The sequence below is a fragment of the Amblyraja radiata genome, chromosome 15 (assembly GCF_010909765.2).
Source record: "Amblyraja radiata isolate CabotCenter1 chromosome 15, sAmbRad1.1.pri, whole genome shotgun sequence".
NCBI classification, from domain to species: Eukaryota; Metazoa; Chordata; class Chondrichthyes; order Rajiformes; family Rajidae; genus Amblyraja; species Amblyraja radiata.
This window is the reverse complement of record NC_045970.1, coordinates 49,566,524-49,582,198: the sequence shown is the minus strand read 5'-3', so window position 1 is coordinate 49,582,198 and position 15,675 is coordinate 49,566,524. Positions and strand designations below refer to the sequence as shown.

The window sequence follows — 15,675 nt, the reverse complement described above, 5'->3', positions numbered from 1 at the left end:
GCCATTCAATCATGGTGGATCTATCCTTCCCTCTCAACCCCACTCTCCTGCCTGCTCCCCATACCCTGTGACACCCGTACTAATCAAGAATCTGTGTATCTCTGATGTAGATGAAGGTTAGCGTTTCCTCAACGTCATTTTCCCTCACGTGGCTTCATAATCTAAATTGATTTCTTGACTAGACATCTGGGATTATTGGATTACACAGAAATGCTCTTCACATATTACAGCAGGGAGGTTGTGGTTTAGGATAGAGGAGGATTTGTAGGTCAATGATTAGTTTTGGAGAAAACTAATGGGAGCGTGTAGGAAGGAACTGCAGATGCTGGTTTAACCCGAAGATAGACACAAAAAGCTGAAGTAACTCAGCGGGACAGGCAGCATCTCCGGAGAGAAGGAATGGGCGACGTTTCGGGTGGAGACCCTTCTTCAGACTTCAGTCTCCACACGAAATGTCACCCATTCCTTCTCTCCAGATATGCTTGCTGCCTGTCCCGCTGAGTTACTCCAGCATTTTGTGCCGATCTCCAATTAAAGATAGTTTGAGGGTCTCCAGTGAGGCAGTTGCTAGCTCAGGACAGCTCTCCAGTTGGTGATAGGGTGGTTTAGTTGCCTTGATAACAAATGGGAAGAAACTCAAGGGTCTAGAGTATTTTATTGTCATGTGTCCCAGACAGAACAATAAAATTCTCACTTGCAGCCGCACAATGTAAACATTGTACCCTGTCAACAATAGAATACCCTCTGAATCTGGAGGTGTGCCTTTTTCACACTTCTGTGCCTTTTGCCTGATGGGAGAGGGGAGTGATCGGGGCAAGACTGGTCCTTGATTATTTTAGTGGCCTCTTTAAGTCCTTGCCCAGTGCAATGACCGAACACGTTTAGTTTAGAGACACAGCGCGCGGTGAGTTCGCGATGACCAGCGACCCCCGCACACTCGCACTACACACACTGCGCTCAATATAAAATAGACAATAGGTGCAGGAGTAGGCCGTTTGGCCCTTCGAGCCAGCACCGTCATTCAATGTGATCATGGCTGATCATCCCCAATCAGTACCCCGTACCTGCCTTCTCCCCATATCCCCTGACTCCGCTATCTTTAGGAGCCCTCTCTCTTGAAAGCATCCAGAGCGCCGGCCTCCACCGCCCTCTGAGGCAGAGAATTCCACAGACTCACCACTCTCTGTGAGAAAAAGCGTTTCCTCGTCTCCGTTCTAAATGGCTTGCCCCTTATTCTTAATTTACAATTTACAATTTACAAATATGCCAAGCCAATTAACCTACAAACCTATCGCAGGTCACGGGGAGAAGGTACAAGCTCCGTACAGACTAGCGCCCGAGGTCAGGGTCGAAGCCGCGTCTCTGGCGCTGTGAGGCAGCAACTCTACCGCTGCGCCACCTCCCTAGATTCAGAGAATATTATACGGTTCACAGAGTGCTATGTTCACCTACCCCCTTGTGCTGCTGCAAGGTTGAGTTACATTGCTCTGTCTGGGACATGTGACAATTGGGGTGCAGACGACATCTCACCTGATCCATCCGGGGGCGACCGGACAAAGGTGGGCAACATTTTGACCGTTGCCGTGGGGTTGGTGTCCCTTGCGAGTCCCTTCTCCATCTCGGTCCTGAAGCGGGTCATGACATCTCGCAGGGTATCATCGCTGAGGCGCGCTGCGTACAGATACTTGTCGATCTGGTGGAAGCATCAACATGTTTAGTCAACGTACCCGACAGCTCAGAATAACTGAGCAACCCGCCGCGTTGATCCCCCCTCATAGGCCCTGGGAGCTGCATGAGGCCACTTGGCCCATCAAGTCTACTCCACCGTTCAATCACCGTTCAATCATGGCTGGTCTAAGTTTAAGAATAAGGGGCAAGCCATTTAGAACGGAGACGAGGAAACACTTTTTCGCACAGAGAGCTGTGAGTCTGTGGAATTCTCTGCCTCAGACAGGTTCTCTGGATGCTTTCAAGAAAGAGCTGGATAGGGCTCTTAAAGATAGCGGAGTCAGGGATATGGGGAAAAGGCAGGAACAGGGTACCTGATTGGGGATGATCAGCCTTGATCACATCGAATGGCGGTGCTGGCTCGAAGGGCCGAATGGCCTACTCCTGCACCTATTGTCTATTTTCTATCTCTCCCTCCTAACCCCATTCTCCTGCCTTCTCCTCAAAACCCCTGACACCCATACCAATCAAGGATCTGTCTATCTCCGCCTTAAAAATATTCACTGACTTGGCCTCCAGAGCTTCTGTGGGGATGAATTCCACAGATTCACCACCCTCTGACTAAAGAAATTGCTCCTCATATTCTGAGGCTGTGCTCTCTGGGGGGCATAGACTGTCCCACCAGTGGAAACATCCTCTCCACATCCACTCTACCCAACCCTTTCATTATTTGGTAAGAAGTTTCAATGAGGTGTCCCCCCCCCCCCCCCCCCCCCACCCCCCATCCTTCTAATCTCCAGTCCTGTAGGAAAAAGTAAAACAAAAATAAATAATTTTTAAAACAGTGGCGCAGCGGTAGAGTTGCTGCCTCGCAGCGCCCGAGACCCGGGTGCAATCCTGACGACGGGTGCTGCCTGTACGGAGTTTGCACGTTCTCCCCGTGACCGTGTGGGTTTTCACCAGGTGCTCCGGTTTCCTCCCTCACTCCAAAGACGTGCTGGTTTGTAGCTAAATTTGGCGTAGGTAAAAATTGTAAAGTGTGTAGGATAGCGCTGATGTGAGGGGGGGTGGGGGGGGGCACGCACTCGGTGGGCTGAAGGGCCTGTTTCCGCACTGTATCTCTAAACTAAACTAAACGAGGAATTTTAAACAGCACACTGCCACACGTAAATGTGTAGGAAAGAACTGCAGATGCTGGTTTTAAGTCGAAGGTGGACACAAAAAGCTGGAGTAACTCAGCGGGTGAGGCAGCATCTCTGGAGAGAAGGAATGGGTGAAGTTTCGGTTCCCGAAACTTCACCCATTCCTTCTCTCCAGAGATGCTGCCTCACCCGCTGAGTTACTCCAGCTTTTTGTGTCTACCTACGGACTAGTAGACACAGAAAGAGCTATAACACGGCCTAGTCATCCTAGGCTTTGCTGCTCACGCGCTCTCCTTTTGAACACCCTCAAATCAAAGGTGCAGTCACAGGAACTCACACAGATCCGACCCCTTTCTCCGTTACATCGATGACTGTTACCGCTGCTTCCTGGTTTCATGGGCTCACAGACCATCACACAAACCAACCTCCCTTCCATCGACTCCACCTACACCTCGCGCTGCCTCGGCAAGGCCAGCAGCATCATCAAGGACCAGTCTCACCCCCGGTCACTCCCGCTTCTCCCCTCTCCCCCCTCTCCCATCAGGCACGAGCTACATAAGTGTGAAAACGCACACCTCCAGATTCAGGGACGGTTTCTTCCCGGCTGTTATCAGGCAACTGAACCGTCCTATCACCAACTCGAGAGGGGTCCAGCAAGAGGGAAAAGTCAGAAAAGTCACATTTGGTGGGCGGCGCGACTCTCGTCAACAGCGGCCTCTGCAGTCCGTCTGCGTTTTTTATTATTTTATGTCTATGTTTTTATGTAGTTTTTGTTATTTTTGTTGGGGTATGTGTGTGGGGGGGTGGGGGTGGTGTGGGGGGGGGGAGGGGTAACTTTTAAATCTCTCCCTGCACGGGAGACCCGATCTTTTCTTTGTCGGGTCTCCGTTGTCGTTGGGGCTGCAACGAGGAGCGGCCTCCAACAGGAAGACCGGGGGCTCTGGTGCCGACTACTCACCTCACCGTCGCGGAGCTGGCCGAGTCCAGAGCGGGTGGAGCTGTGGTGGACGCTGCTGCGGCCCGACCTCTGGAGATTCGGTGGCTGCAACTGCGGGTTTGGCGGACGGCGACACCGGGAACCCGCGGGTCCCTGGAGGGAGACCGCTTTTCAGGGCTCCCGCAACGGCGACTTCTCCCGCCCGAGTTGCGGGGTTGAAGAGCTCCTGGAGCGGGGCCTACATCACCGTCCCGCGCGGCTTGGAATGGCCGCGGGAGTTTGCGAGCGCACGCCGGGGGCTCTAACATCAAGAACCCGGTGTGCGGCCTTGCATCACCCGGCGTGGCTTTAATGGCCACGGGACAATTCGCCATCGCCCGCCGGGGGCTTTGACTTTGACTCTGACATCGGGGGGGAGAGTGCAGTGGAGAGATAAGTTTTTTTGGCCTTCCATCACAGCAATGTGATGGATGTTTATGTAAATTATGTTGTGTCTTGGGTCTATTTGTTTGTAATGTATGGCTGCAGAAACGGCATTTCGTTTGGACCTCAAGGGGTCCAAATGACAATAAATTGAATTGTATTGTATTGTATTGTATTGTAAAATGGAGAGTCAACAAAATCCAAGACTGAAGCTTAAACATTCCTTTGTTTAAAATTTTATTCCTCTTCACTGGAGACCCTTGGACTATTTTTGATCGGAATTTATCTTGCACTAAACGTTATTCCCTTATATCATGTTTCTGTACACTGTGGACGGCTCGATTGTAATCTTGTATTGTCTTTCCGCTGACTGGTTAGCGCGCAACAAAAAGCTTTTCACTGTACCTCGGTACACGTGACAATAAACACAACTCAAACGCAACTTATGTCAGATCGTGGCTGGCCCATTGTCCTATCTTGATCCCATTCCCCCGCCTCTCCCTTTGACACCCTTGCTAACGGTGGCGCAGCGGTAGAGTTTCTGCCTTACAGCGCCAGAGACCCGGGTTCGATCCTGACTACAGGTGCTGTCTGTACGATCTCCCTGTGACCTGCGTGGGGTTTTCTCCGAGATCGTCGGTTTCCTCCTACGCTCCAAAACCTGGCTTGGTATAAAATGTAACTTGTCCCTCGTGTAGGACAGTGTTAATGTGCAGGGATCGCTGGTCCGGTCGGACTCGGTGGGCCGAAGGGCCTGTTTCCACGCTGTACGCTCAATGTCTTGGCCTCCACCAGTGTTTGTGGCAATGAATTCCACCCATTTGTTTCATCCACACTCATTAATCTGGTTGCCAACTCCTAACCACACTCCTGCATTAGCACAACCATATTTAACTCTTTCCTTTACTTTCTCAACTGCTCCCCTCCTTCACTGGGCATTGCCATCCACTCCAGGCCCACAAACTACAGCAGGCCACCTTTACCAAGTGTCCTCCCCATACCACGACCCCTCAAGGAACCCTTCCATCGACCAGTCAATAGACAATAGATGCAGGAATAGGCCATTCGGCCCTTCGACCCAATGTGATCATGGCTGATCATCCACCATCAGTACCCCGTTCCTTCCTTCTCCCCTTATCCCCTATCTGTAAGAGCCCTATCTAGCTCTCTCTTGAAAGCATCCAGAGAACCGGCCTCCACCGCCCTCTGAGGCAGAGAATTCCACAGACTCACAACTCACAACAGTCTAAGACGATAGACACAAAATCAGTCAGTTTTACATTGGAGTGCAGGAGTAACTCAGCGGGTCAGGCAGCATCTCTGGAGAACGTGGACAGGTGACGTTTCGGGTCGGGTCGGGACCCTACTTCAGCTGTTCCCCAGAGACGTTCGCTGGCCCGCTGAGTTACTCCAGTGCCTTTGTGTCTCCTATTGTAAACCAACATCTGCAGCTCCTCACGTCTCTGTCATTTTTTATGTTGGCGAGGCTGTCGTCAGCGAGTTCCTTTTGAAACCTGTACTTTGTACAGTTGTGAGGAGGCATTTCACAACTTGTGCAGGTGCACTGAAGATTTGGTTGATCTGCTGCAGTGAGATTGAGGTGTGCACTCGTGCAGAAACACACACACACACACACACACTTCAATCTCACGAGAGATGAACCTAATTACAGCAGCAACACAGAACAATTAAATATTTGCAACTCTTTCATTCATTTCTCCTATGTCTGTCTATATCACTGTCTATATCTCTCATTTCCCTTTCCCCTGACTCTCAGTCTGAAGAGACTCTGCCACTGTAAAGGGCCTGTCCCACTTTCACGACCTTGCCCTTGACTCATACTCGCTGCATGGTCGTCACAAGGTCGTAGGTAGGTCGTAGGTAGGCCATGATGCTAGTCGTAGGTACTCGTGGCATCAAGTAGGTTGGGGCGTTTTTCTAGCCTGATGAAAAATGTCCACGAGTAAAAAAGGTCGTGAATTAGGTCGGGAAAGTGGGACAGACCCTTAAGGCTGCAGCTCCACTGTGCTGCCCTTGATTGAAACTAAATGCTGGAGTAACTCAGCGGGTCAGGCAGCATCTCAGGAGAAAAAAAGGAATAGGTGATGTTTCAATGGGAAGGCTCCGTCCCGAAACGCCACCTTTTCTCAGCAGACACTGCCTGACACGCTGAGTCACTCCAGCTTTTTGTGTCTATCTACAATTAAATTCCGATCGACTTCAATAGACAATAGATGCAGGAGTAGGCCATTCGGCCCTTCAAGCCAGCACCGCCATTTAATGCGATCATGGCTGATCATCCACAATCAGTACCCCGTTCCTGCCTTCTCCCCATATCCCCTGACTCCGCTATTTTTAAGAGCCCTATCTAGCTCTCTCTTGAAAGCATCCAGAGAACCCGCCTCCACTCTGAGGCAGAGAATTCCACAGACTCACCACTCTCTGTGAGAAAACGTGTTTCCTCGTCTCCATGCTAAATGGCCTGCTCCTTATTCTTAAACTGTGGCCCCTGGTTCTGGACTCCCCCAACATCGGGAACATGTTTCCTGCCTCGAGTGTGTCCAAGCCGTTAACAACCTGTGGAATTTATCTTCATCTGATAACAGAGTTTTGACTAATGACAGAATGCGGATGTAATTGTGGAAGGCAGAGGGCCATCGCACATTTATAATGCAACGACCAGCCTTTTATCAGCTCCCTTCCTTAATGCCCTAGTTTATGTCCAGTGGATCCAACAGCGATTCTGGTCCACGATTCTCACCACCTCCCAGTGTCTGCGTTCGGAGGTGTACACAGAGAATGTAACGGGAGTTTATTTCGCTGCTTTAAATGCGGACAATACTCTGCTGCAGCGGGTGGTGCTGCTGTTTCACCGCGCCAGTGACCCGGGCTCGGGTGCTGTCTGTGTGGAGTTTGTACGTTCCCCCTGCGGCCGCGTGGGATTCTAGTGGGCGGCCCGGTTTCTTCCCACGTCCCAAAGGCAGGCGGGTTTGCAGGTTAATTGGCTTCTGTAAAATTGCCTCTAGTTTGTACCGTCTGGATGCAGCCCAGATCCAGAGGGTGTTAGCTTATAGGGCAAGGTTAGAAAAACTTCCCTTGTTTTCTCTGGAGCCTCGGAGGTTGAGGAGAGACCCGATAGAGGTGTATAAAATTATCAATCACCAGAGGCGATAAATTATGAGAGGGGATTATGAGATTATTATGAAAATTATGAGAGGTAGCGATAGGGTAAACAGTCAGAGCCTTTCTCTCAGGGTGGAAATGTCAGAAACTAGAGGGCGCAGGTTTAAGGTGAAAGAGGCAAAGTTTAAAGGAGATGTACAAGGAAAGATTTTTCTTCAAGACGGGGGTTGCGGGCGTCTGGAATGCACTGCCTTGACTTTAGACTCGAGAGATACAGCGTGGAAACAGGCCCTTTGGCCCATCCAGTCCACGCCGACCGGCGATCACCCCACACACACTTGCACTATCCGACAACTTGGGACATTTTGCAATTTTACCGAAAAACAATTAACGTCCCCATATTTGAGGAAGGACATTCTTGCTATTGAGGGAGTGCAGCGTAGGTTCACATGGTTAATTCCCGGGATGGCGGGACTGTCATATGCTGAGAGAATGGAGCAGCTGTGCTTGTACACTCTGGAGTTTAGAAGGATGAGAGGTGATCTTATTGAAACATGTAAGATTGTTACGGGTTTGGACACGCTAGAGGCAGGCAACATGTTCCCGATGTTGGGGAAGTCCAGAACCAGGGGCCACAGTTTAAGAATAAGGGGTAAGCCATTTAGAACAGAGATGAGGAAACACTTTTTCACATAGAGAGTTGTGAGTCTGTGGAATTCCCTGCCTCAGAGGAAGGTGGAGGCCAGTTCTCTGGATACTTTCAAGAGAGAGCCAGATGGGGCTCTTAAAAATAGTGGAGTCAGGGGATATGGGGAGAAGGCAGGGAACGGGGTACTGATGGTGGATGATCAGCCATGATCACATTGAATGGCGGTGCTGGCTCAAAGGGCCGAATGGCCTACTCCTGCACCTATTGTCCATTGTCTAACGCACGAACCTGCACGTCTTTGGTGTGTGGGGGGAAAACGGAGCACCTGGAGAAAACCCACGTGGTCACGGAGAGAGCGTGCAAACTCCGTACGGACAGCACCCGTGGTCAGGGTTCGAGCCCGGGTCTCTGGCGCGGAGAGGCAGCGACTCCACTCCTGCGCCTCCGTGTCACCTGTGTGTAGATTACAAGAGCAGGGACAACGAACAAGAACTGTGTGTTCAATGCTAGTAATGCAAATAGTTCTAGTGTAGAACAATGCAACCGGATGCAAAGCAGATTGACAACGAAGATAGCAGGACTGATGGCAGAGAAGGCAGTGAAGCACAGACAGAGCAAATCGAAGACTTTAGGTCAGAAACCGGTGAGCTTCAACTTAATGTCACCGATAGGAAGGTTCAAGAGGAGCCGAGGGAAGAATGGTTTCATAAATTCATAGGTGATAGGAGCACAATTAGGCCATTCAGCCCATCAAGTCCACCCTGCCATTTAATCGTGGCTGATCTATCTCTTCCTCCCAACCCCATTCTCCTGCCTTCTCCCCGTAAATCCCCGACACCCGCACTAATCAAGAATCTATCCATCGCTGCCTTAAAAATATCCATTGACTTGGCGTCCACAGCCTTCTGTGGCAAAGAATTTCACAGATTCACCACCCTCTGACTAAAGAGATTTCTCCTCATAGAAACTTAGAAAATAGGTGCAGGAGTAGGCCGTTCGGCCCTTCGAGCCTGCACCGCCATTCAATATGATCATGGCTGATCATCCAACTCAGTATCCTGTACCTGCCTTCTCTCCATACCCCCTGATACCTTTAGCCACAAGGGCCACATCTAACTCCCTCTTAAATATAGCCAATGAACTAGCCTGAACTACCTTCTGTGGCAGAGAATTCCAGAGATTCGCCACTCTCTGTGTGAAAAATGTTTTTCTCATCTCGGCCCTAAAAGATTTTTCCCTTATCCTTAAACTGTAACCCCTTGTTCTGGACTTCCCCAACATCGGGAACAATCTTCCTGCATCTAGCCTGTCCAACCACTTAAGAATTTTGTAAGTTTCCATAAGATCCCCCCTCAATCTTCTAAATTCTAGCGAGTACAAGCCGAGTCTATCCAGTCTTTCTTCATATGAAAGTCCTGACATCCCAGGAATCAGTGTGGTGAACCTTCTCTGTACTCCCTCTCCCTCATCTCCTTCCTAAAGGAACGTCCTTTAATTCTGAGCCCGTGACCTCTGGTCCTAGACTCTCCCATTAGTGGCAACATCCTCTCCACATCTACTCTGTCCAGGCCATTCACTATTCAGTATCAATGAGGTTTCCCCCTCATCCTGCTAAACTCCAGCGAGTCGAAGCCCAATGCCGACAAATGCTCGTCATAGGTTAACCCACTCATTCCTGGGCACCCACCATTCTCTATGTAAAAGGAAAATATGCCATGTACATCCCCTTTAAACTTCCCCTCTCTGACCTTAAAGTTATGCCCTCTAGTCTCTGACATTTCCACCTTGGGGAAGAATGCTTTGACTGTCGACCACGTGAGCGCAGTAAATGGCTCACAAACAGTTGTTCCACCGGAGTTCTCCTCCGGGAAGCTGCAGTGATCCACCGGGAACCCTCTCCCTGCTCTTGGAGGCTAAAGGAAGGAGAGATAAGGCCCTCTCGCCTTGAGCGCACAACTTGCCGGCCCACCTAATGTCGTGGGGAGCAGGGGCTGGAGTCAACAACGTGGAAACATAGAAACATAGAAAATAGGTGCAGGAGTAGGCCATTCGGCCCTTCGAGCCTGCACCGCCATTTAATATGATCATGGCTGATCATCCAACTCAGTATCCTGTACCTGCCTTCTCTCCATACCCCCTGATCCCTTTAGCCACAAGGGCCACATCTAACTCCCTCTTAAATATAGCCAATGAACTGGCCTCAACTACATTCTGTGGCAGAGAATTCCAGAGATTCACCACTCTCTGTGTGAAAAATGTTTTCCTCATCTCGGTCCTAAAAGATTTCCCCCTTATCCTTAAACTGTGACCCCTTGTTCTGGACATGCGTGCAGTTAACAGGAAAGAGAGTGTAGGAGAGGTCACGTTTAAACTAACAGAGCAGGGGGATGGGAACCAGTGCAAGGAGACAGAGGGCCATTAAAGGAGGACAGAAGCAAGAGGTAGAAGGGAGATAAGAAAAAACAGCCTGAAAGCTTTGTGCCTCAATGCCAGGAGCATTCGTAATGAGGTGGATGAATTGAATGCGCAGTTAGCATTTAAGGAATATGATATAGTTGGAATTCTGGAGACATGGCTCCAGGGTGACCAAGGCTGGGAGCTAAACATGCAGCGGTATTCGATATTCAGGAAGGATAGACAGAAAGGCAGAGGAGGTGGGGTGGCATTGCTGGTTAAAGAGGAGATGAATGCAATAGCAAGGAGAGACATTAGCCTGGATGCTGTAGAACCGGCATGGGTAGAACAGTGAAATAGCCAAGGGCAGGAAACGGTTGTTGGAGTTGTATACAGACCACCAAACAGCAGGTTGGGGATAGCATCAAGCAGGAAATTAGGGATGTGTGAAGCAAAGGTACAGCGGTTATCATGGGTGACTTTGATCGACATATAGATTGGGCCAACCAAATTGGTAACAGTGCTGAGGAGGAGTATTTCATGGAATGTATACAGGATAGGTTTTTTAAACCGATATGTAGAAGAACCGACTAGAGGGCAGGCCACCCTTGACTGGCTATTGTGTAATGAGGGAGGATTATTTAGCAATCTAGTTGTACAATGCCCGTTGGGCAACAGTGACCATAATATGGTGGAATCCTGCATTAGGATGGAGAGTGACACAGTTAATTCAGAGACTAGGGTCCTGAACTTGAATAAAGGAGACTTTGAAGGTATGAGACGGGAATTGGCCAGGATAGATGGGCAAATTATAATTAAAGGGTTGACAGTGGAGATTTAAAGACCGCATGGATGTGTCTGGCGAAAAAGTAAAACGGGGAAGGCGGCTCAACCGTGGCTAACGAGGGAAATCAAGGATGGTGTTTAATCCACGGAAGAGGCATATACATTGGCCAGAGGAAGCAGCAAACCAGAGGAATGGGAAAAGTTTGGAACTCAACAGAGGAGGACAAAGGGGTTAATTGAGAGGCTGAAAAAAAGAGCATGAATGAAAGCTTGCGGGGAAATATAAAAACTGACTGTAAAAGCTTCTTTAGATATGTAAAAAGGAAAAGATTAGTGAAGACAAATGTAGGTCCCTTACAATCAGAGACAGTTGGATTTATAACGGGGAACAAGGAAATGGCAGAACAGTTAAACGAGTACTTTGGTTCTGTCTTCACTAAGGAAGACACAAACAATCTCCCAGAAATACCAGGGGACCGAGGATCTAGTGGGAGGGAGGAACTGAAGGGAATCCACATTAGTCAGGAAATGGTGTTCGTTAAACTGTTGGAACGGAAGGCAGATAAATCCCCAGGGCCTGATGGTCTGCATCCCAGAGTACTCAAGGAGGTGGCCCTAGAAATCGTGGATGCATTGGCGATCATTTTCCAATGTTCTCTCGACTCTAGATCAGAGCTTGTGGACTGGAGGGTAGCCAATGTAACCCCACTTTTTAAGAAAGGAGGGGGAGAGAAAAGGGGGAATTATAGACCAGTTAGCCTTACATCGGTAGTGGGGAAGATGCTGGAGTCGATTATTAAAGATGTTATAGCAGCGCATTTGGAAAGCAGTGACAGGATCGGTCAAAGTCAGCGTGGACTTATGAAGGGGAAATCGTGCTTGACTAATGTTCTGGAATCTTTTGAGGATGTAACAAGTAGAATGGATAAGGGAGAGCCAGTGGATGCGGTGTATCTGGACTTTCAAAAAGCCTTTGACAAGGTCCCACACAAGAGATTAGTGTGCAAAATTAGAGCACATGGTATTGGGGGTAGGGTATTGACATGGATAGAGAACTGGTTGGCAGACAGGAAGCAAAGAGCAGGAATTAACGGGTCCTTTTCAGAGTGGCAGGCAGTGACTAGTGGGATGCCGCAAGGATCGGTGCTGGGAACTCAGTTATTTACAATATATATTAACGATTTAGATGAGGGAATTAAATGTGACATCTCCAAGTTTGCGGATGACACAAAGCTGGGTGGCAGTGTGAGCTGTGATGAGGATGCTATGAGGCTGCATGGTGACTTGGATAGGTTGGGGGAGTGGGCGGATGCATGGCAGATGCAGTATAATGTAGATAAATGTGAGGTTATCCACTTTGGTGGCAAGAACAGGAAGGCAGATTATTATCTGAATATGTGTCTGATTAGGAAAAGGGGAGGTGCAACGAGACCTGGTGTGCTTGTACATCAGTCACTGAAAGTAAGCATGCAGGTAGAGCAGGCAGTGAAGAAAGCTAATGGCATGTTGGCCTTCATTGCGAGAGGATTTGAGTTTAGGTGCAATTAGGTCGTACTGCAGTTGTACAGGGCCCTGGTGAGACCACACCTGGAGTATTGTGTGCAGTTTTGGTCTCCTAATTTGAGGAAGGGCATTCTTGTCATCGAGGAAGTGCAGCATAGGTTCACCAGGTTAATTCCCGGGATGGCGGGACTGTCATATGAGGGAAGAATGGGTCGACTGGGCTTGTATTCACTGGAATTTAGAAGAATGAGAGGGGGTCTTATAGACACATATAAAATTCTTAAAGGACTGGGCAGGCTAGATGCAGGAAAGATGTTTCCGGCATCTGGATGTTGGAACCAAGGGACACAGTTTAAGAATAAGGGGTAGGCCATTTAGGACTGAGATGAGGAAAAAGTTGTGAATCTGTGGAATTATCTGCCACAGAAGGCAGTGGAGGCCAATTCACTGGATGGTTTCAAGAGAGAGTTCGATTTAGCTTTTAGGGCTAAAGGAATCAAGGGATATGAGGAAAAAGCAGGAACGGGGTACTGATTTTAGATGATCAGCCATGATCATATTGAATGGTGGTGTTGGCTCGAAGGGCCGAATGGCCCACTCCTGTAGCTATGTTTCTATGATCCGAAACGTCACCTCTCCATGTTCTCCACAGATGCTGCCTGACCCGCTGAGTTACTCCAGCACTGGGGTGGGAGATTGCAACCTTCACGTGGTCCGCCCTGTTCCAACGAATGCAATCAACCTGGCGTGCACAATCAAATAAGAACAAGTTGTCCTTCAACTTTAGGCTGTGCACGCCATACGCAAGAAGAAGAAGAAGAAGCCTACAAACCAGCACGTCTTTGGAGTGCGGGAGGAAACCGGAGCACCCAGAGAAAACCCACGCGGTCACGGCGAGAACGTAAAAACTCCGCACAGACAGCACCGATCGTCAGGATCAAACTGGGGTCCCTGCCACTCTAAGGCAGCAACTCTACCGCTGAGCCACCGTGCTGCTCTTATTGATTAGAAAAAGTGAGAAAGAAGCTTCGCCGATACAGCTGCCATTTTGTTCACAGGTCATTCACTCCTTGCATTCAGAACGCCACACGTTAGGCACACTGGGCCACAAGGAGATGAAAGTTCAGCAGGATGAATGGGGTCTTGACAGGAACAATATATCATGGAAGAGTCTCAAAGAACTGTGGCAGGTTGCCATCATTCCTCGGAGGTGCTACTGCCGTGACCAGTGTGAGATTAACTGTAAACAAGGAACTGCAGATGCTGGTTCATGCACAAAAGGACACAGAGTGCTGGAGTGACTCAGCAGGTCAAGGAGCATCTCTGAAGAACATGGATAGGTGATTTGTAGAAAGGTTTATACCGAAGATACACAATGTGGCCCTTGTGGTTAAAGGGATCAGGGGGTATGGAGAGAAGGCAGGGATGGGATACTGAGCTGGATGATCGGCCGTGATCATATTGAATGGCGGTGCAGGCTCGAAGGGCCGAATGGCCTACTCCTGCACCTATTTTATATGTTTCTATGTTTCTAAAGTGCTGGAGTACCTCAGCATCCCAGGAAAAAGAGGATGGATGACCTTTTGGGTCGGGACCCTTCTTCAAACTTTAAGTTTCAGTTCGGGATACTCCTCAGTGTGAAGAAGGGTCCCGACCTGACACATCACCCACCCTTTTTCTCCAGAGATGCTGCCTGACCCACCGAGTTACTCCAGCACTTTGTGCCCATCTACAGACAGGTGACGTTTCGATTCTTGATGCTGAACGTCACCTATCCACGTTCACCTGAGATGCTGCCTGACCTGCTGAGTTACACCAGCTCTTTGTGTCAGATTAACTGTTTAAACCCCGAGGGCTGATTGAAAATACGATTCTTTTTTTAAAATAAAAAATGATCAGGGTTTCTGGGGATCCCCCTTCAATCTAGTTTGTGCCATGGTTCATCCAAGTAAGTTTTGCATTTGATATTTTATAAAACAGCCTTATTTGGTGAGATGTTCTACTGCAAGGCAGTGAAAGTGTTTGTTGAAGCCAGTGAATCAGAGTGTGAGACAGCACGATTGCTTTGTTTAAAAGGAAATGCGTGGTCTGACGAAAAGGGAGTGGTTATGTGACCTAGTGGACAGATGAAGGCCTTAAGATGGTGCTTGGAGGTCACCGGTTGTCATGAGGGACTGAGGCAAAATCGAGGCGGAATAGTTCAGTAACTAAAATTCTTCAGCTTGTTCACAACAAACCCTGGACGGTTTTGGTGGGCTGGGGATCTGCATTACTTTAGCCACAGACACTTGGATCAGCTTACTCTCAGTTTCCCTAAATTAAACCCGATTGTTTGCATTAGTGTGACCTCTGCAGATATCATTCGTGGGGGAACAAGAAACAGTATTTACATTGATGTTTGAGCGGCAGAATTCACATCAGTTAACAGGCGATTAAAAAAGGGTTTGGCGCAGCCCAGCCTGGCAGAGTCTTTCCTGTTTGCATTGTAGGTTTGTTGGGTGTTGAATTACAATGTGCAGGAAGGAACTGCAGATGCTGGTTTAAACACAACGAGATATACAATGCCACGACCAAAGCCAAAAGAGAAACATGATATTTCTGGTGGGTTGGAGGTGGGGAAGAATTCTTAACAAGGCCCATCAATGGGGAGGGATTGGAGAAGAGAGGAACTTGACAGAAAACAATTCTGAATTGCACCAAAATAAAAAATAATCCAGGCACACACACACACGATCTACAGCTACCAGCCGGCCTCTAGATTACATGGAGCAAAGACTGGGCCGGTATAAATCAGCACCGCTCCACTGTGGAGCAATGAATGACACCGCCACACTGGCTTCAAGGGCACTGCAGTGGGATTAAGGAAGCCATTATACACAACCTTCCACACGTTTACTATAAGAGGCAATGTAAAGGCAACAATTTAGGGTAGAGGGGGCAGGGTGAAGGGGGGTATAGAGGGTGGCAGGGTAGGGGGGGGTAGGGTAGAGGGGGTCAGTGTAGAGGGGCATGAAGAGGGATATAGAGGGGGCAGGGTAGAGGGTGTAGGA

General features: G+C 49.0%; 1 protein-coding gene across 1 annotated transcript in view; it reads right to left on the bottom strand.

Moving 5' to 3' along the window:
- Positions 1-1,689, bottom strand: part of LOC116981371 (hexokinase-1-like) — a 48,972-nt gene extending 47,283 nt beyond the window's left edge. Inside the window, exon 1 of the mRNA XM_033034380.1 lies at positions 1,531-1,689. Within this exon, the coding sequence (XP_032890271.1) occupies positions 1,531-1,639 (109 nt within the window). The 5' untranslated portion in view covers positions 1,640-1,689. The remainder of the gene's footprint in view (positions 1-1,530) is intronic.
- Between the last annotated feature and the right edge of the window lie 13,986 nt (positions 1,690-15,675).